The sequence below is a fragment of the Paroedura picta genome, chromosome 6, assembly GCF_049243985.1.
Source record: "Paroedura picta isolate Pp20150507F chromosome 6, Ppicta_v3.0, whole genome shotgun sequence".
NCBI lineage: Eukaryota > Metazoa > Chordata > Lepidosauria > Squamata > Gekkonidae > Paroedura > Paroedura picta.
The window spans coordinates 32,396,001-32,416,481 of NC_135374.1; the positions used below are offsets into that span (position 1 = coordinate 32,396,001).

The window sequence follows — 20,481 nt, forward strand, 5'->3', positions numbered from 1 at the left end:
TAGCTATTATGAGAACCACCTACACCTCTCCCCCTCTGCCAGGAATTTGGGGGTGATCTTGGATGCCTCTTTATCAATGGAGGCCCAGGTCACAGGAGTAGCCCGTATGGCGTTTTTCCATCTAAGCCAGGCTTGGCTACTAGTGCCTACCTGTCGTCGGACTGCTGGGCCACAGTGATCCATGCAATGGTCACCTCTAGACTAGACATGTAACTCATTCTACCCTTATCCTTAACCTGGAAATCGCAGCTGGTACAGAATGCAGCTGCTAGTGTCCTCAGAGGAACACCTTGGAGGGCCTATATCCCTCTGGTACTGAGGCAGCTGTATTAATTGCTGGTTGTGGCCTGGATCAGGTTCAAAGTATTGGTGTTAACCTTCAAGACCAGACTTGGCCTGTGCCCTACATACTTGAGGTACTGCTTGCCTCCATATTCAAGCCACCTCCACAGGGCCCTTTGCTCTACAGGTGCTAATCTGCTGGGGATTCCTGGCCTGAAGGAAGTTTGCCTGGCCTCGACCAGGGCCAGGGCCTTTTTGGTCCTGGCCCCGACCTGGTGAAATGAGCTCTTGAGAGAGGTAAAAGTCCTGGCAGGGCTATCACAGTTCCGCAGGGCCTGCAAGACGGAGCTCTTCCACCAGGTCTTTGCTTGAAGCCAGGGCAAGGAAGATCACAGGCCCCTCCCCAGGCCAAGCCTGAATATCTGTCTGATCCTCATACCCCCAAAGTGTGGGGTGCTCTGGACAGGGGTGAGGGGGGTAGTTTTACTACTGCTAGAATTTGTGACTGTTGTTCAGGATGATTTTAATGGGGTCTTACTGGATTTTATGTTGTTACCTGCCATGAGCCACTTGCAGGAGTGGTGGGCTATACATTTAATACATTTGGAACTAAAAAATAAGCAGTCCCTCTCCCCTTTTTCCTTTAATATTTCCAGCCTATTTGGCTGGTTTATCAAATTCTGAGCATAGAAAAGCCACTACTAAGGCATATCAGGATACTTTACAATTGGCAATGGTAAGAGATTATAAAGAGGGCCCAGAAGGAGCACATTTGCTCTTGTAACCATAGGTCCATTTAGGATTTACCTCATGATCTTCTGGTGCTCAAGACTTGCAGTAGAACATGGAAAGATGTCTTGGGAATATTTTACCATGATGCTCAAGTAGCTCAGGCTGTAACAACCTGGTGATGCTGGAGATAGAGGTACACTGCAATTGGCCAAGTCTGTGTCATGCATTATAAAGATACAGTCAAAACCCCCTGAATAAATAGTTTACTAGCTTTGCCCTGGATTACTCTTCATTATTAAGAGGACTAGTAAATTATTGCTAATTCTGCTTCTTTAAACTATTAAGGTTGTTTTAAATGCACATTCTGTATTTTTAATCTTCAAATGCCTTCAATAGATACTCCTAGTAATTTAAAATAATTGTTTATTAGCTGAAAAAGAATAGTAAAACAGAAGGTTTTAAAAATCCAAAATAGGTCTTCCCTTGCGAATGTAACACCTATGTATGAAACATGTTTTGCCCAAAAGTGTTCCCTGGGAACAGAGGAAGCGTTCTAGGCAGCCTGACCAGAAGTCCCAGGGCTTCAAGTGTTCTGCACACATGACCCAAAGGAAATATTTTTCCTGCTTCAATGTGATGCATTTTAGTTCTGGCATGTGCAGCGTATCTGCTACCCTATGATCATGGGTTTACTTTCTAAACAAGAACTTAGCTGAAATCCACCCACTCCATTGTTCTCTAAATCCGAACTTTAATGAGAATGGCTTCTCTCCTAAGAAGTCATCGATGAAGGCCCAATGAAACCTTGCACGTAATATCCATTGCCACAGGAGAGCACACATTCCTCACAGTGCTCTTCATTTTTCATCAGTTTTCATGCACAGCTCACGAGCAGGGTGGCAAAAGGCATGGTTTCAAAGTCTCTCTAGTTTAATGTTAACTTGTGTTCCACAGATTTATGCGTACAGACTTTTTAATTCTAAGGAAATGTTTAGGTTTAAAAGTTTCTCAGCCTTTTCCTTCCTTAAGTGAGCTCTAATCCAGAGCTAAGGTTTCACAGATGCTTCCTGGAAACATCATGCTGGGGAAGAGACAATTATAAACCTAAGTGAAGAGACTTAAGCATATTAAACACAGCCAATTACATTGAAAATATACCTCCCTACGGTCTCACTGGCTCAAACACTCAGAATAGTTGAGTAGTAGGGTATTGTTTACTCCACAAGGAATACTTTATGAAAACAAATGTTTCAAAGTAATTTGTATTACATTTTGCCAAGCCAAAAAAATCAGGATATCCTCGCTCTCTCAGTGCAGAAATACACCTTATAATAGGCAAATCCTTCCTGAACATGTATCTGTTACATTGTGGAAGGGGTATGCGTGGCATTTTTATGCCGATGACACCCAGCTCTTCCTCCTGTTGGATGGCCGCCCTGACTCCCCCCAGAAGCATTAGCCAGCTGCCTGGAAGCAGTGACGAGATGGCTGAAGCAGAGTCGTCTGAAGCTCAATCCTTCAAAGACGGAGGTCCTGTGGCTGGGTAGGAAGGGCCCATGCGAGGAAGCGTGCCTGCCTGCCCTGGATGGAGTACAGCTCTCTACGGCTGACTCCGCCAGGAACCTAGGCGTGATTCTGGATACTTCCCTTACAATGGAAGCCCAGATCACAAAGGTAGCGCGGCTGGCATTTTACCATCTCCGCCAAGCCAAACTACTAGCGCCCTACCTGGCCCCGGAACACCTAGCCACAGTGATCCATGCGACGGTCACCTCTAGACTGGACTTCTGTAACTCGCTCTACGCAGGCCTGCCCTTAGTCTTGACCCGGAAACTACAGCTGGTCCAAAAAGCAGCGGCCAGGATCCTCACAGCAACACCGTGGAGGTCCCACATCCGGCCCATTCTCCACCAACTGCAGTGGTTGCCAGTTGAATTCCGGATCAGACTAAAGGTTCTGGTAATTACCTTCAAGGCCATTCGCGGTCAAGGCCCAGTGTACCTGAGGGACCGCCTCCCTGCCTATGCCCCTAAAAGAGCTCTGCGCTCCACCGCCACCAACCGGCTAATGGTCCCTGGCCCTAAAGAAGTCCGCCTGGTCTCGACCAGGGCCAGAACATTCTCTGTTCTGGCCCCCACCTGGTGGAACGAGCTCCCGGAGGAGATCAGGGCCCTGACGGAGCTTAAACAGTTCCGCAGGGCCTGCAAAAAGGAGCTCCTCCGCCAGGCATTTGGTTGAGACCAGGCACAACCAACAGCGAATGAAGGGCCCCCGCTCCCCCCCCCCGCTCCTCCCCCTCCCCCCTCTCCCCCCTTCCTCCCAGAACTCCACCAGAGCGCTCTGGACCTGTTGTGGTATTGCACCGTTCCATCGTTATATTATTTTATTATATTGTTATACTGTTACATTATTCTGTTATATGGTTACAACCACTGTTATTAATTACTGTATGTTTTAACGAAGACTGTTTCATGTATCGTTGACTAGTTTTAATGTAAACCGCCCTGAGCCTTCGGGGAGGGCGGTATATAAATCTAAATAAATAAATAAATAAATTTGTAGAGAAAGGAGAGGCAAGGCAGGGATTAACTGTCTGCTAATTCTGTTCAAAAAATTCTCCACCCTACCCCACCCTCCGGTTTTTTGTGTGTTTTTTTTGCAGTCTGGCTTCTTCCATTATTCCAAATAGGAAAATGTGGTATTTATTATTAATTTCATTCATTTATAACCAGCCTTGCTCCCCAATGGAGACTAAAAGCAGCTTCTGTCATTGTCTTTCCCTCCTTTTAATCTTCTCTACAACACTGAAGTTAGCCAGTGTAGGGTTCATCTGTGTTTGTGCTAAAGTTTCAGTGACTTGGGCACACCTTCCTGGCCTGTGTCTAACACAGTGCATGATAACACTGCATGCTCACCTCCTGATGCTTAACCTTCAAACATTAGACTATAGGGACTTGTGGCTAACAGTGTATCGTTGACAATGTATCATCATACAGCTGCACAAAAAGGCAGCCTTGTGTAACTATATGCATGCTCAGTGGTAATTTTTATGTTTCAGTTAAAAAAATGGCCTCTCGGGGAGTCGGGGGTCAGAGTTGGCTGGACCAGCTCTTTGTATGTGTGTATCATTCCAGCAGGCAGAGTGTGTAATTTTATATGGCAAAGTACAGATCAAAACCTGCACCTGCCTGACTACTATATCAACCCCCCTTCAAAAGGCCTCCGCATAAAAACCAGGAGGGGCAAAGGCAGGCACAAGCTAACCAATAACATCCCAACAAAAAAAATAAAACCCTGCCCCTCCCATTGCCCTGTACCTCCCCATCCACTCTGCGCATTCAAGAAATACACACAAGAAATCCAACATTCACTGTGTCAGCACATTTGCATTTATTTGGTCTTATGGCATAGCAGTCCGGACTGTGAATATTAAAATTCAACACAAAAGGGAGTCCCATGTTTTGGTTAAACCCAGGCACTAGTTGGCAAGTCCAGATGAGTCCCTTAAAGAATACAGTAGAATGATTAAAAAAACATCTATGTTCTCAAGATATATCAGCAAATAGCAGAACAATTTCCTCAGAAACCAGAAGGCTTGTTACAAAAGCAATCCCAAATCAGAATTAAACCTACTGTTAATATAAAACACACCAGCTTTGCAGTTTTTTTTACTAGTAATATTATCTAATTTCTAATGGAATTTCTTATGAAGAAACACTGTCATGGCAATTTACAAGCAGAGTTCAAAAAGATGCTTCATTAAAATGGACTTAAAATACTTTTGTAGGAGTCATAAAGAACTGAAGCTGCCCAATGAAGCCAGGCTTCTCCATCTATGTTATCTGTGCAACTGCAGCAGTTTATGTTGATATGTCACCACTTAGCAAAGCACTTTGACAGTCCACACGACAATACTTCAGCAAGAAAGAGATGTAGCAATCTTTCAGCCACCATGTCACCGGAGGAGAACTGAATTGGAAGCATAAACATGTTGCGAAAGGCCATTCAAGGGTTACCAAGTGTCCCGGATTATATTACGCAAAAGAGTATCAGGCTGATTTCATCTTCTTGCCTACATTTATACTATTTCTTTCTTATATCTTTTCTCAGTCTGGATACCAACTGAACACCCTGTTAAGTTAGGATCCAAGCCAGTGTTTCTACCAGATATTCCACTGCTGCGAGAACTGGAGTGAGGGGCAGTCCCCCCTGATTCTCACCCTCTTTATTGCAGTCCATGCCTCATGCATTTTTTGCCCACACAGGTCCCAGTTTCCTGCATAGACTTGAAAGGGGCTCCTCCTGCCACTTGAGCCCGCAGAAGAGCTGCAAGGACCCAGCCCATTCACTGTTCCTACTCATACTCACAGTGAGGATTAAATATATTAATGTTATTTCCGGGGGTGTTTGCACCGTGATTAGTCCTTGTAGTATTTTGCTCCATTTTAATTGACCTCTTCTTGTGTCTTGTCTATTCCTTTTTCTTCCTGTCACATGCACTTGGAGAGAAAGATTGCAGAATGGGTGGTATGTGCAAATAATCTCCCCCCCCAACTACTTACAGTGGGGAAATAGCATGAAGGGGGGGGAAGCTGAACACATGCACACATGCCCGCATCCCATCTGGGCCCCTGCGATGCATGGGAAATGAGTTCTTAGCAATTGTCATCTGACTGAGGGGGGCCAGAGTTGAGTTGAGGTTCAAACGTCACATCTAGTTTGGCCCCTAGTAGAGAGCTAGGTGAGGACAGAATCCTTAGCAGTAGAACCTGGGCCATATCCTGAAAGCAGGGCATGGTATATACCTTCTGTACATTCAGCACCTGGTTTGTGATTATTCCTAGTCAACACATCACTAGTCGCATGCCCGGTAACAGTAGCAACTCCTTCTGGGTGAGTTCTCCATTACTCCAGCACATATAAGCTACCTTCTAGCATAGCTGCATTCAAGTGAGAAGATCTGTAAAATATATTTTTTTTACAAATATATTCTACCACCCTGCGCAGTTGGTCTTGATAATGAATCTCTGCATAACTTTTCAATTATTATTATTATTTATATTTGTTACCACCCTTTCTCTTCAGGCTACGACTGCATAACATCTTTACAAAAACAGAAATAATGAAACTATGGTGCATGCATTATGCCTGAGCTCCATTGTCTATTCTGATGTTGCCATCAGCTCATTTACCACACACACAACTTTATTTTGGAAGTTGTTAGTTTATACCACTACACCACAACAGATATAAACATAATTTTTTATATGGATCTCCTAGCCGAGTTGCTTGTTTGGTATGTGATCAAACAGAACAAAACATTTTTGTGTTTTTAAAGGAAATAATAGAAATTCAAATGAAAGCTCTTAAGGCTACAGAACATAAACAATACATTTAAAGCACTTTTACAATCTTGGCAACACAGGATGAAACTTGGATTGGACCAAGTTTAAGATACATGTTTAAGATACTCTTATACTTTACTTCCACACCTGAAAACATCACTGTGCATCTGACACACAGCATGCATTACGGATGAATACATACCCAGGAGCCACACATGGCCTTGGCGCCTTGCAGAATATACACACAGCAGCACAGACAAATTTGCCACACAGTACTTGATGTGGGAAGTACTCCTGACACAAGTAAATGCAACATACAGTAGCCTCAAATACAGTCTGACGTGACATGCACATGTTCCTCTGGAGCGCTGGTATAGCCCAGAATGCTCTTTGGCCCCACCCAGTCTGAATCCCCTAACAACTTTGAACTAAGGTACTCAGATTAGCTTGGATCTTTTTACTGATATAGAAATATCAGGAGTCTTAATACATAAGAGTTTGGAAGTGATGCTTCCCATTCTAACTCATCTGTATCCATAGCACTGCAACCACTTTCTGTTGCAGAAGGATCACATAGTTAGATACTTTCTCTTGAACCGCTTGATCAAAAGGCAAATTAGAACTCTGCTGTAGTGAAGAAAAATAAAAGAACTGTCCTCCTTTTTGCACAAAAAGGCTTTACTTCCCCAAAACGGCAGAACTCCTTTCTTCTAAGGAGAAGTGTCTGAAACTCGAGAATCCAAACATTACAAGGCCTCTTCCTCTGAATCATGATCACTGTCTGGTTTGGTGAGCCTCTCGAGTTCTTCTCCATCCTACAAAAAACAAATGCAGAGGGTGAAAATGCTGCATTAAAGGTTTTCATAAGTTTGTCAGAAATGCTTTGTTGTTGTGAAGTTATATCAGTGATGCACCCACTACAATCCTGTGCAATTATACCCTGCTGAAAGTGCCTCTCCTGTGGACTTAGAAGGGTGTAACTCTGTTTAGGACAGCACTGGTAGGGAATTTTTGATGACTGGGATTTAGATGGAGGGACCTGGGAAATAAAGAGCAGGCACTCTGATATTTCTGGATAATTTGTGTACAAATGTGTAAGTATTAGAAATGGAGGCATTTTTGCTATATCTCCTGAACAAATTTCACTGCAAACAGCACCACCTGGTGTCCAGAACCCTCAAACAGCAGCCACAGCTACAGTTAAGTCTACAGAAATCAATGCATTTAAGCACATTTTAAATAGGTTTTTAAATGTTAGTAAAAACAAGAACAAGATTTGGAAGCTGCAGGAAAAACCTTGAGAAGGAAATTTTCTAGCTATTGTTTTCCTCTTTTTAATTTACACGGAAATAACAAGATTCTAGTATTCTTGGGTAGTTGTGATAATGGGGTTTTAAATATGACAAAGGCAGAGAAAGACCAAACACTGGGAAATTGCTTATTGAGTGCTTTGCAGCTGTTGTGCCAAATGACTGCAGCCAGGAAGGCTGAAGTCTTCAAAATCTCTAAGATATGCTAATAATACATTCATGTCAATATCAATAATCATACGCAATAATGCAATTTAAATTATGGATCAAAGGTTATGTTCCCCATCACTTTTCACTGTTGATGAAAGGGGCAACTGCTCGACACAATGCGACCACTACAGAAAAGGTATTTTAAGTAAGAGTTCATTAGCAAAATAAAATAGAGGAAGGAAGGGACTATAAGTGGTAGGCAAGTATTACAAAGAAAGCTCGTACCTCTGGTACTTGACCCTTGACTCCTTAGCCTCATCTCCTTCATTAACACTGTTACACCACACCCCACCAAGAACAACCACTAAGTGGTGTGGAAGATGCCTATCATGGATTTTTACAGCCCACAGATTCTTTTCAAGGGAGTAAGACGGCACGAGAGAGAGAGAGACCACAAGCAGCATATTTTACCACATCTTCACAGCCACTGCAACAAACCCACCTTCCTTTGAAGCTATTGCTCAGCAGCAAATTACTACAGGGAGGAAGCTGTCAAATATTTGTACTGACAAGTGGAGTACAGCCACACGTTTTCTAAGGACGGGATGCTGTTTGGCTACTTCCGAAAAACCTATCTGCTTATGTCTGACTCCATCCCAGCTTTAAGAGCATGACAGGGTCAGAATGCAACATTTCAAAACCTTACCCCACTGGAGCGCTCCCATGTACCTCCTCCGAGTTTGCTTCTCTCCCACTGTGTAGTATATTCTAGGCATCGAGGGCTGCTGGAGTGGTATATAAATATGGACAGAAGTACCACAGGAGCCTCCAAGAAGAACTCCATAGAAGGCTTGAAGTCAAAAACAAAGACAGACACAGTGGTGATGATGACAGTTGTAACTTGTGCAGTCAGAACGTGAAACATGTTGTCTCGGAATTTCAAGATGAAAGCCACTGAGAGCCCAAGGAAAGCAGTGACAAAAATAAGGGCTACGGAGAATGTGTTGTGGCCGTAGAAGAACCCACAGAACTCTATCTGGCCTCGATGTTCAGGGCGCAGGCCTAGAATCAGGCCATTGAACATAGCTCCAAAGAGGTACAGCTTAGTGTTCTGTACAAAGATGTTTTCACTGAACTGGCCACCTTCTTTCAGTATCTTTTCATTGTAGATGTTAGCCAGAGCAGAAATAAAGCACTGCAGTAGTATGAGCAGGTGTCCTAGACCAAGCTGAAGTGGTCTCAAGGCTCCTGTGGCAGTAGTGGTGATGTTCCATGTGAAACTGGGGAAGAGCCACGGAGTTGTGCAATTTTCTCTCCCCCAGCACTCGTCCTCCGGCTTGGTGTACTGCAGACAGTGGTTAGATGGGCTGAAAAAAACATCATGGTGAAATCCATGCACTGCTAAGCTATGTTGGTGGCTTCCAGTCCCTGCAGTGAGGGCTATGATAGACAGGAACAAAATCAGCAGGGAGGCCCACTGCACCCAGGAGAGCTGTCGCCTGTGTGTAGACAAGAAAGACCTTTAAGCACATAAAGAGAGGCAATGGACAATCTGACAAGCTAATTCAAAAAAGAGCACCGGTGATCGGAAGAGATAAAGCACATAACTTATTCCTTTTAAACATTCACATGGCCATGATACTCGCTTTTTCATTTTCTGTTCCTTTTCTAATAATCTTTGTTGTAAGTCACTCTGAGCGCTTTTGGGGAATGGCAGGGTTAAGGTCTAACAGTAAATGATCTTCCCACAGCTCCCTACAGTGATCTGATAAAATGCTTTGTGACCCATTCATTCTACAACACCTAAACCAAAAGACAGAAATCTAGACTAAGATATATTCAATATTGAAGTTTAGAACAGATATCTCATTATTTTATTTATTAGATTTGTATACGACCCTTCCATATGGCTCCAGGCATATATAACACAACAGGGGGATACATGGAACGACCTAACATCAGCAATAATCTAACAGAGGTTCTGAATAACACAATTTCAATGGTTTTAAACAACAATATAACCGGATTGGTAAATTAGCTAAGGCCCCCAGAGAGCTCAGACTGGTTCAGGCCATGGAGGGGATGTCTGAGGGGGACCTGTGGATGTTATTTGGGTTTGGTCAGTCTCAGACAAATCCCTGGTGGTGGAGCTCCCTTTTACAGGCCCTGTGAAATTGTGGGAATTCAGGCAGTGATCTGAACTTTACCTTGAAAAATTTATTTCATCCCACTTCACAATTTTTTTTGCACTAGCTGAAAATGTTATAAAGCTGCAGCAAGGATGGGATAGAATGTACCCCACTTAGAAGAGCCTTGACTAAAATATCAAGTAACAGAATAGGAAAACTAAATATTTTCAGAGAGCTACAAACATAATATAGCAGTAAACAGATCAAATATTATGGGAATAACACTCGGTCCTCAGGACTGGAGGTTGCTGTTGAAAGCTACCATCAACTGAGTGAACAAAGCAAATCACATTCAAAATGCAAAAGAAAACAGATCACTTGAAAGAGGATTTATAACCTCATTCCTCCAAACTGATCTGTGATCTAAAGAGACCTAAATTGCTCAAGGTCGCCAGCACTGGCTTATTTGCAGCTCAATCCAATACTAACTTACTTAAATTAAATATGACTCTCACCGAGTTCAGTGGGACAAACATCTAAGCACATGCATTCACGACTGCAGCTCTCATCAATAACTGCAAGGTCAGGAACTGGCAAAGCTAAAATATTACCTAATTTACTTTGGTTTCAAGTACACTATCAGTCTTCATGTACAGGCTTTTAAAGAAAACGTGGCAATGCCAACAGTGGAAACAGAGCAATGACTGATGAAATTGTCTCCATAGCTACTTACTTCAGGACTATCCTGAACAGGAGTGCGGTTGTTATAATGACAAAATTTGAGAACAGCACAGCCATGGCCTAGAAAAAAGGTGTGAAGGAATAAAGTTACATGTAAAATGCAACCTAGAAACAGGAGAGATATATATCCGTCTACAGTGCTTCATTATCAGGAAGTCCCAACAACCAAGCCTGATAGCACAGCCAAGATTGTTCTATTCAAGCAAAACTCCTCAGTTCTCAATACAAGAAGGAATCAGAGAATCTCCAGTTGATGGGAAAAGATTGACTAAGAACTGCACATGAATTCCAATAAATGCTAGTTTCCTGGGAAGCTCCAGAAAACAGGCATTTGTACACATCAAAGCACTAAGGAAAGAAGGAATGTCAACACAGCAACAATATGTGAGCTGCAAGGGAGAGCAGTACAAAGATGTAATAAATAAATACAAGGAGTTCTTTTTTTGCAGTGTCCAAAATAGACTTAGCTCTTGCTTTTTCCCCTCTGAGCTCTAAACATTGTTCAGGGGCCATCAACAAGACCCATATGCCTACCCCATACATTACAAGGGAAAGAGGAAAACTGCAGAACAAATTGCTTGTTTTTCTGTTCTCCCAGCTGTGATGTTTGTGCCAGCAAAGGAGGAGATGCTTTTATTGAATCTCCCCTCTCCAGTGCAGCCCCTACTATTGCAGAACACTTTATTCATGATGGTTCCCTGATCTTCACGGCCCACTTCTGTAAGAAGCAGAAGGCTTCTGGGGAAACCTTCTGCAAGTTATTCTGCCACATCCATCCCTGACAAAATTGAGCACAAAACATATTTTGCCTCAAACTGTTATTTCAGGGAGCCAACTTGAGGCATGTAGATTTTTTTTACCTGACTGCTTGAACTTCAGAGAAGTGAAATAAGCAGAGATCAAGAACTACAGCTGCAGCCCATACCATAGAAGAAGAATAACAGGATCATTAGTTACAGACATCTTTGTAATAAGAATGCCCAGATTCCTTCATCACTAGCTTATGGCCACTTGTGCAGGAACTATCTAATGACTTTATACAGTACATAATTGACTTTATACAGTACATAATTAATCAATCTACATTGTAATTTAGCCTGTACCTGGACAAGAATTCTGAACCATCCTTTCTGCTCTTTACCTTTTTCTCTTTTGTCCCCACATCTGAATTCTCCAAAGAGAGATGCCACATCTTTACCAGGAAACAGATCCAACAATTTACTGTGATTTGCCCTTGTTGAATCTTTTCACCCTTGTCCCATCATTAGTGATAAGGGAGAAGAAAAGTGGCTCATTGCCATTTCTCTAGATCAGGGCAGCAAACTTCTGTATTCTCTGGACCCACTAGCATTTGTGGCACTCCAGACAAGTTATCTGGGAGCTAGGAGTGTTTTGCCACACAAGTTTATTTCTTTTGAGTGTTCAGGCCCCATGAAGCACTAGGTACTTTCAAGTTAAGGAGCATATCTACAGAGGGATCACTGAAAATATTTACATATTAAATACCATATACAACATCAAATTACAGAATACCTCTGTTATCATCTGAAATCATTTGTTTTTTCTTCTTGGGTAAAATCATTACATATAGTAACACTTCTTGATTATAAATGCATTGTGCTGCCTGGGGCCACAGAAAACAGCTATTCCTATGCTGAATGTGCAGATGTTTGAAAATGTATGCCACTGTTCCCATTTTAAAATATATGTGGGCTGCACATTCTCACTGAACCTTTCCAGCTTGTATTAGAGTAGCGTGCTATAATCAGGTAAAAGACGTCACATAGTAATTTCAATTATCTATATACTGCTTTCAGATATCAAAGCATACATTTATTGTGTTGTAAGCTTTACAGAAGTCCAGTACAGAAGTCCAATACAGAAGTACCTCCCACATCTGAATGGTGTGCAACTTAAAACTGCACAATCAGCCAGGAATTTGGGCATGACCCTTGCTATTTCCTTAACTATGGCAGCTCAGGTCACGAAAGCAGCACAGCTGGCATTTTTCCACCTCTGCCAAGCCAAGCTACTAGCACCCTATCTGGCCCCAAAACACCTCGCCACAATGATCCGTGTAATGGTCACTTCTAGGCTGTATTCCTGTAACTCGCTCTACAGAGGCCTTCCCTTATCTCTGCTCCAGAAATTACAGTTGGTCCAAAATGCAGCTGCCCGCATTCTCACCCAAACACCACGGAGAGCCCACATGACCCCAATCCTTCAGCAGCTCCACTATCAACTGAGTACCAGATCAGGTTTAAGGTGCTGGTACTCACCTTCAAAGCCATATGCAATTTGGGTCCCACATACCCCAAGGACTGTTTGCTTGTCCATATCCCCCAAAGAGCAACATACTCCATCTACTCTAACAGACTGGTGATCCCTGGCCCTAAAGAAGGCTGCCTGGCCTCAACAAAAGCCACGGCCTTTTCAACCGTGGCTCCATCCTGGTGGAATGAGCTCCCCAGTGAGATCAAGGCACTGATGGAACTTAAACAGTTATGCAGGGCTTCCAAAATGGAGCTCTTCTGCCAGGCTTTTGGCTGAAGGCCTGCAACAGGAAGTCTCCCTGCAGCCTGAACCCATCCTTGTCAGGCAACTGTACCTCTCCATTGTCCCCAAGCCCATGGTCTTCTCCTCTCTTAATTGTTGCAATTCCCAAACCATTCAATGCTCTGTTCAAGTTACATTTGACTGTTATGACTATTATGACTGTTATGATCTGTTCTTACTGTTAAAAATAGTTTGATATATATTCTATTTTACTGGTTTTATGTATACCACCTTGAGACATCACAGTGAAGGGCTGTATATAAATTGATTGAATGAATAAACAAGGACAGTATTATTATTCTCATACTGAAGATAGGGGAGGGGGGTCTTTCCTAAGGCAACTTCCTGGTAGTGGCAAAGTTTGAACCAGGGATTTCCCAGACTGCAACTCACTATCCTACTACATTGGCACAGGATTCCACGAGAATTACTATGTGTGACACATGCAAACATTTTTGTTGAAACAATCAAAAAGCATCCTGGTTTCATACAGAACTAATGCCTCACAACCCATCATTCTAGCAGCTTACAACATTTCTAGTTCACTTAATCATGTAAAAAAAGAGTAGAGCAGTACTCCCAATTGAGTCTTGTGATTTGATCTGAACTTATCACAGGTTACGTAGCTACAGAACACCATGAGTTTTGAACCATAAAACGTCTGAACAAATATTCTGTATTTCTGAAGAGATACTTACTGGCTGGAGGTAGGAGAATACATAAAAGACTATGAGATTATCCAGAAAATATAGAAAGGCAGGTATCGACCATTTAATGTAGCTACAGAATTGCCTCCATGAGTTGCAGCCAAATCCACTATGAGAATATCCTCCTAAAAAAATTAAAGAATTGGGAGACAGAGTTAGTCAAATATATCTTACTTGCAAATATATATGTACTCTGCCCCAATTTCCACAACAGTTACAGGTTTTTAAGTGACACAAAGGGCTGTTCCTATCTATCACCATTACCAAGAGAGGGTGAGTTGACTCCTTTGCACACCTCCATTGCAACCCCCTACACACATTAACGTGGCTATAAAGCCACATTGATCTTACAACATCATAAATCCAGTTTCTGGGGATCAGAAGGGCTTGTTCTTGGGGGGGGGGGGGGATACATCTAAAAACTATGTTCTATGAGCTACACCAGAAAAACGCTCTTTGGCTCACGGTTAGATCAATTTAAACTTTTTTTCTGATATGTTAAAAGTGTTACATGGCAACTTGACTTTTTTTGAAGCATGCAATTAACACAGTGCAAAAAAGAAAAATAGAATGTTTTCATTTAAGAGAAAAAGGCTACTTTTCAATTCTTATTCCTGTTGCAGTTTATCAGATGGAGGCCACTTCAAACAAAGGCCTCACCACATGAAATATGACATGATGAACTCACAATGTAAGTACTTCTGTCATGTGAAAAAAGTGTGGCTTGGACCTGGAAGCTAGCATGATGGAGTACACCAAACAACTTGTAGTGGCACATAATTACAGCCAAGCACATCACACATTGCAAAGTGTGGCAATATAGGTAAGTTGCCAACAATGTCAATGTTGTAACAGATTACATGAGATCCAGTTTGTCAGACGTTTATATTCTTATTTTGATATGATTAACTACACTTCTGAAATCTACACACATGCAGATATGTGAAAGTGGCTGGGTGTTGGAAGTGGAACATTTATTTTAAAGTTTCTCAACCCAACTCTGTTGGCTTCATTTCTAAAATATATCAATCCTAGGTAAGAGGAGATCAAAATAATCGACAAAAGGAAATATTATTATTAAAAAAAAAGAACGGCAGCAACAAAAAGAGACATAAAAATGAATTTCTGATATATAGAACAGTGAAAAATGAGTAGCAAGCATTTTGTCTCATAGAAAAACAAAAAACCCATTTAATCTATTTAATGCTACTTGGTGCTACTCTGAATCTATTTAAGATTCTTTATAAGCATTAAGTGATCTGGGCTATAGTCCAAGGAATTATTAATATATATTCTACTGGCTCAAACAGGGAAACAGGAAACATTTTTTTCAAGAGCTCTACCTTCACAAGCCTTACTACAGCCAAAGTAGGCCAATTTCTTTTTTTTAAGGCAAAAGCACAGAGGAGGTGTTTAGCACATATGCAAGCAGAGTCCTTCTTTTCTTCGATGACCTATCTTAAGTATTCAGATATACAAAATGGGCCTATGGACAGGCCAGATGGAAATACTACAGGAATTAATTTTTTAACAAATATGGGAGTCTAGAGAGTATACCAAAAATGAAATTCTTCAAAATAACAAACTGCCACCATACAAGAGTCAGAGATACAACTTACCTTTCCTGGTTACCCAGAGTGCCATTATCAGACAGAGCACCAGCTTCACTAACTCTGAGCATACATTCACCGTTGCAGGAAGATAATCATACTTGTTATCTGAGAAAAGTCAGCAGAAGCCTTATACAACGTGCCAAAGTTATTTACATTGACCAAGCCCAAAAAAATATTGCATTAGACAAGGACATTATCCCTAATCTGTTTATGCATAGTATATTCAGCACAGATACAGATCTCGGTCACCTGAAATCTCTCCCCCTCCCACTCTTGGTCTAAAAGGCAAGCTTCTGATTGTAAAGCAAATAATGCATGAAAATATATATGTTTCTGTAAAAGACTCCGCTGGCAAATGAAACCTCAAGCTGTGGAAGGGCTTTCCATCCTACAAATTCCCATGTTCTCTCCCTATCTCTCATTACACTCTGAAGAAAAATGAGGACCCCACACCAACGGAAAACAATTAATGCCACATACTGGCAGAGAACTTGAAAGCAGAGAGTAAGCTGATAAACATTAATGGTAACCACACAGAGTCAAATACCAAAATGTACCTTCATTGGCAGAGTATTTCATCAGGAGGATGCGACTTGATCCCAGAGTAACAAAGGCACCTCCTAATAGGAGTGTATAGATGGCTGACTTGGACCACCAGGCAGGCTGACTGTAGAACTTGGACTCCATTCTGTTGTCTTGTTGTCGGTGCCCTTTGAACAGCAAAGCAATGTACATTTTATTACTTTCTGGATTTAAATAGGTTGTTAGTGCTTTTCCCTACATAGGTTGCATTAAGTTGCCAGATGTTGAAGCTATATGTGGATAAGATGGAATTTAACAAGGATAGGTGCAGAGTTCTACAGCTAAGTAACAAAAATGAGAAGCATGTGTGCTGGAATGGGGGAAGGACACTTCTGGTATGAACAAGATCTTAGAGTATGGGTGGACTGTAAACTAAATATGATCAGATAGGGTACTGCAGCAGCAGCAAAAAAATGCAAATACGGTCTTGGGTGTATCATCAGAGGTGTAACATCCAAATCTCAAGAAGTCATAGTTCCACTGTAGACCATACTGGTCAGGACACACCTGAAATGTTATGTGCAATTCTATATTGCTCTTTTTAAGTATTTGAAAGACTGTCACTTAGAGGACAGGAAGCTGTTCCTGTTGGCAGCAGAGGACAGCACTCGCAATACTGGGTTTAAGTTACATGCAGACAGGTATCATCTTGAAACATTTTTTAAGTGAGAGCAGTTCAGCAGTTGACTTTGACAAGTTCAACAATCAGATATTAATGCTAGGAAAAGTTGAGGGTAGCAAGAAAACAGGAAGTGCCAACAAGAGAGACTGACTCATCAAGAAAGCAACAGCCCTCAGTTTGCAAGACTTGAGCAAGGCTGTTAATAATAGATGATTTGGGAGGTCATTAATTCATAAGGTTGCTGTCTCAGAAGTGACTTGATGGAACTTAACATGCACATAATACATCAAATCCTCAATAATCAATGTAAAAGATCCAATCAAAGAATGAAAAGCAAAAGAGCTAGACAAAGAACTAACACAAAGGAAAACTGACCTCTCAGAAGTACAACAGAGATGCCATTCCTTTTTTGTGGAATGCTGTAATGGCATCCCAAAGCATTAGGGTTTCAAAGGCTAACTTAATGGAGATTGACATGGGAGGATGTACTCCTTGAGATGTCCACCACATGGAGGATGTTATGCTGCCCCTTGATTTTTGGCCCAGGTGATAGCCCAATGGCCTAATTAGGGTTCTTTTGCCCAGCCCCAATGAATCACACTGAGAGAATTTTTTATACTCTTACTGCGGAAGAAATATAGACACAGGGGAGTTCCCAAATCTGCGTAGAGAATAGGATTACATCATGGTAAATACCCTTCCCTTGGAGGCGGGAAAAGATGATGCCTTGCAGGATGACCCAATAGCCTGGGTTCTCTACCTCCCCACTCCACCTCCCAGGAACACCCTACAGCCCTTAAGCCAGCCTTCCAGGAACTGTTGACAGGGTATCAGTCCCAGCCCCAAAGGTTTACAGATTGTAATGGCTTACTCATGCCTTCTGGCCTTGGAGCACAAGGTAAGACCTGCTCAAAACATTCCCTCCTCCAACTCATGGGAAAACTGTTCTTTTGATAAGAACCAAGGGTAAAATATCGTCAAACCAATATGCAGAACTATAGTCAATTTCTAATAACTGTATGATCAATCTGCCCCAGATTTGTGCTCCTGCTTGAGGCAGTCAGGTCGGCAAGCCAGAGCCACGCTGCAGCATTTATTTCAGTTTCTTAGAAGGAGTCTTTCTAAAAAAGATGAACCAAATGCTTACTGCTGCCCTGCAGCACGGGGTGGGTTTTTTTTCTTCCATTTTTAAGAATGTAACAACACAATAACATGTACTTTAAAAAAACACCCCACACAATGGTAGTGTGTTGTGGGGCAGCGGTAAGCATTTATTTCATCTTTTTTTTAGAAAGACTCCTTCTAAGAAACTGAAATAAATGCTAGATGCCACCCCACAGTGTGGCAGAGGCACGAGGCATTTCTTTTCATTTTTAAGGACAAATTACTGCAGGTGAGGGCAGGAAGAAGTCAGGCCAGGTGGCGGCAGAAGTGGGAGGAACAGGTGAGCAGCCTAGGGAGCAGGAGCCAGTAGAAGTCACATTCAGGGGTGGTGGGCTGGTTGTGAGGGCAGGGAAATGGATGACCCCATTTTTCTGCTTCCAGACAGCCCAGGCCTAACATACGCCCCTATTACCCATGCTCCCTTGCTGTGGGGAACTGGGAGCCTGAGTCAGGCCAAGTGTGGGACTGCCCCAGACCGGGTCCAATTTCTGGAAGTGGGAATTAGATCCAAGCTCAAACAAGCAGTGATCCCAGCCAAATCTCTCATGTGGAAGCTGTCTGAGAAAGCCTAAACCTACTTTATTTTAGACTTTACGTCAAAAGCAACACATTATATTAAACATGGACTCAATTATAGGTAATATAATTGTTTCTACACTTGTGACATATGACCATATTGAGTTACACCCAGCACCAATTAGGCAGCAGTGTTCTGTACTAGCTGAAGTTTCCAAACAATCCTCCAGGACTGATTAATCTAGAGATTGCCAAGGCACAAAGGACAGCTTTCCCATTAGTGGTATTAAAACAATTGTCCATTGACTTTCTAAGAACTAACTAAATATTTGCAAATAAATCAACATAGACATTAAACGAAGGAGAGTAAGCTAGCACTGACTTTCTTAAACTAAAAAGTGAATTCTCTGATGATGGTTTCCAAAATAACTCTGAAATCCTAAACAGAAGAAAACCCTTCTAAGCTCAGTGACTTAAGCTCAAAACAATATTGATCCTGTGGGTATTCATTCCCTTAGGAGATTTCTGCTGGGATCTGGATGCATTGATTCCACACAACCCTTGCGCCAGGCTGAAGAAACAGGAAACACAGTATGGGATGGATCCAGCTGAGGAATGCTGTACAAAATGGTACAACACAGCAACTCTTTTGCAGGAACTGCTTGAAGCACAATGATAAAAGAGCAAAAAGACACAACAGGCATTCAGGGAAGGGATGTGCCCTATGGCTATTGACACCTGATTTCACACTGCATCATACCCAACTCATTTATCTTTTAGTGTTATCTGTTTGCTAACCATAATTTTATAGTGACAGCAAGACAACTCTTCAGTGGTTCACATAAACCCTGCTGGAGTGGGGGCGGGAAGCCTAGCCCTGCTTCCATACTGGGAGAGAAACTCAACTACAACCTTTAAAAGAATGGAAAGGAGGGGTAGCATTCAATAAGTTTACAGGGCTTTCTGTCGTTCTTCAAACAAAAAACTCCATCTCTGGGTTGTTCTGTTGTTAAAAATTATATTACTGTACTGTGCATTGCTGCAGCTCTTTATTTATTTATTTATTGTATTTATATACCACCCTCCCCAAAGGATCAGGGTGGTTTACATGAAGCAACGTACACAAGTGGAACTGCACCAGGTACATTTCCCTTTCCCTCACACATTGCTGGATCCAACCCAGAATCATAAGAATTTATACAGATGAATCACACTTCAAGTATCTAAAGTATTTAATGTACACTGTTCTTCCAACAACCATTTAACACAGGTTGATATTAAACGTTACCGCCAACATATTGAAGTCAGGGGTTGAGTTTCCACCTCTTGGGCCTTCACAACAGCTCCAGCATGCACTTTCGCCCTGTTTCTCATGTTAGATTTCTGAGGTTCCGCTTGCTCTCAAAGGCATGCTAAGGATGTGACAAGCCCCAGATATTTAGCCATGCCAGGCAAAAACAAACGAGTTCTGTGACCTGAAGTTTTTTTTTGAAGTGCACAGATCCTTGAGGACCGCGGCTAGGCTAGGCTAGCCACCCCTATTCGTGGTCGAGGGGCAGGGGTAGTCAACCTGTGGTCCTCCAGATGTTCATGGACTACAATTCCCATGAGCCCCTGCCAGCGATTGCTGGCAGGGGCTCATGGGAATTGTAGCCCATGAACATCTGGAGGACCACAGGTTAACTACCCCTGGTCGAGGGGACAAAGAAGATGCAGCCCCTCTCCCTATGGAGCCATCCGCCCCCATGAATTCGGAGTACAGACTAAAGAGCCCGCCCCTCCGCGTTCACGCCGCCCCTCCCTCCAACACAGGCCACTTACGCGATCATTGCACCATAGGAGCCGAAGAAGGAGCGCTCCTTTCCTTGCGAATGGACACCGTCCCCTGCTTTTCTCCCTCCGGAGCCACACCGCTTTCCCCACACCTGCCTCAGCCGCTCGCCCCTTTCCTCCCCGCCCGGGCAGCGGCTTCCCCCGTCACGTGACACCGGCGCCTTTTGACAGGAATAAAACAGCTGGCCGACAGGGGCGG

At 42.6% G+C, this 20,481-nt stretch overlaps 1 protein-coding gene across 1 annotated transcript; it reads right to left on the reverse strand.

Annotated features, from left to right (window-relative positions):
- Positions 1-4,380: 4,380 nt before the first annotated feature.
- On the reverse strand, positions 4,381-20,462 carry SLC35A5 (solute carrier family 35 member A5). The gene is made up of 7 exons (XM_077342009.1): positions 20,271-20,462; positions 16,123-16,275; positions 15,572-15,670; positions 13,944-14,077; positions 10,682-10,749; positions 8,526-9,318; positions 4,381-7,174 (listed from the first exon to the last, which is right to left on the reverse strand). The coding sequence occupies exons 2-7, from the start codon at positions 16,250-16,252 to the stop codon at positions 7,106-7,108; spliced, it is 1,293 nt and encodes a 430-aa protein (XP_077198124.1). The 5' UTR covers positions 16,253-16,275; positions 20,271-20,462; the 3' UTR covers positions 4,381-7,105.
- Between the last annotated feature and the right edge of the window lie 19 nt (positions 20,463-20,481).

Excerpts from the sequence above, each read along its gene's own strand:
- SLC35A5 (XM_077342009.1), bottom strand. The coding sequence starts at position 16,252 with ATGGAGTCCAAGTTCTACAGTCAGCCTGCCTGGTGGTCCAAGTCAGCC. Across the intron at positions 9,319-10,681 it reads CTGTTCAGGATAGTCCTGAA|GCGACAGCTCTCCTGGGTGC; the intron begins GTAAGTAGCTAT and ends GTCTACACACAG. Across the intron at positions 7,175-8,525 it reads CATGGGAGCGCTCCAGTGGG|GATGGAGAAGAACTCGAGAG; the intron begins GTAAGGTTTTGA and ends TGTTTTTTGTAG.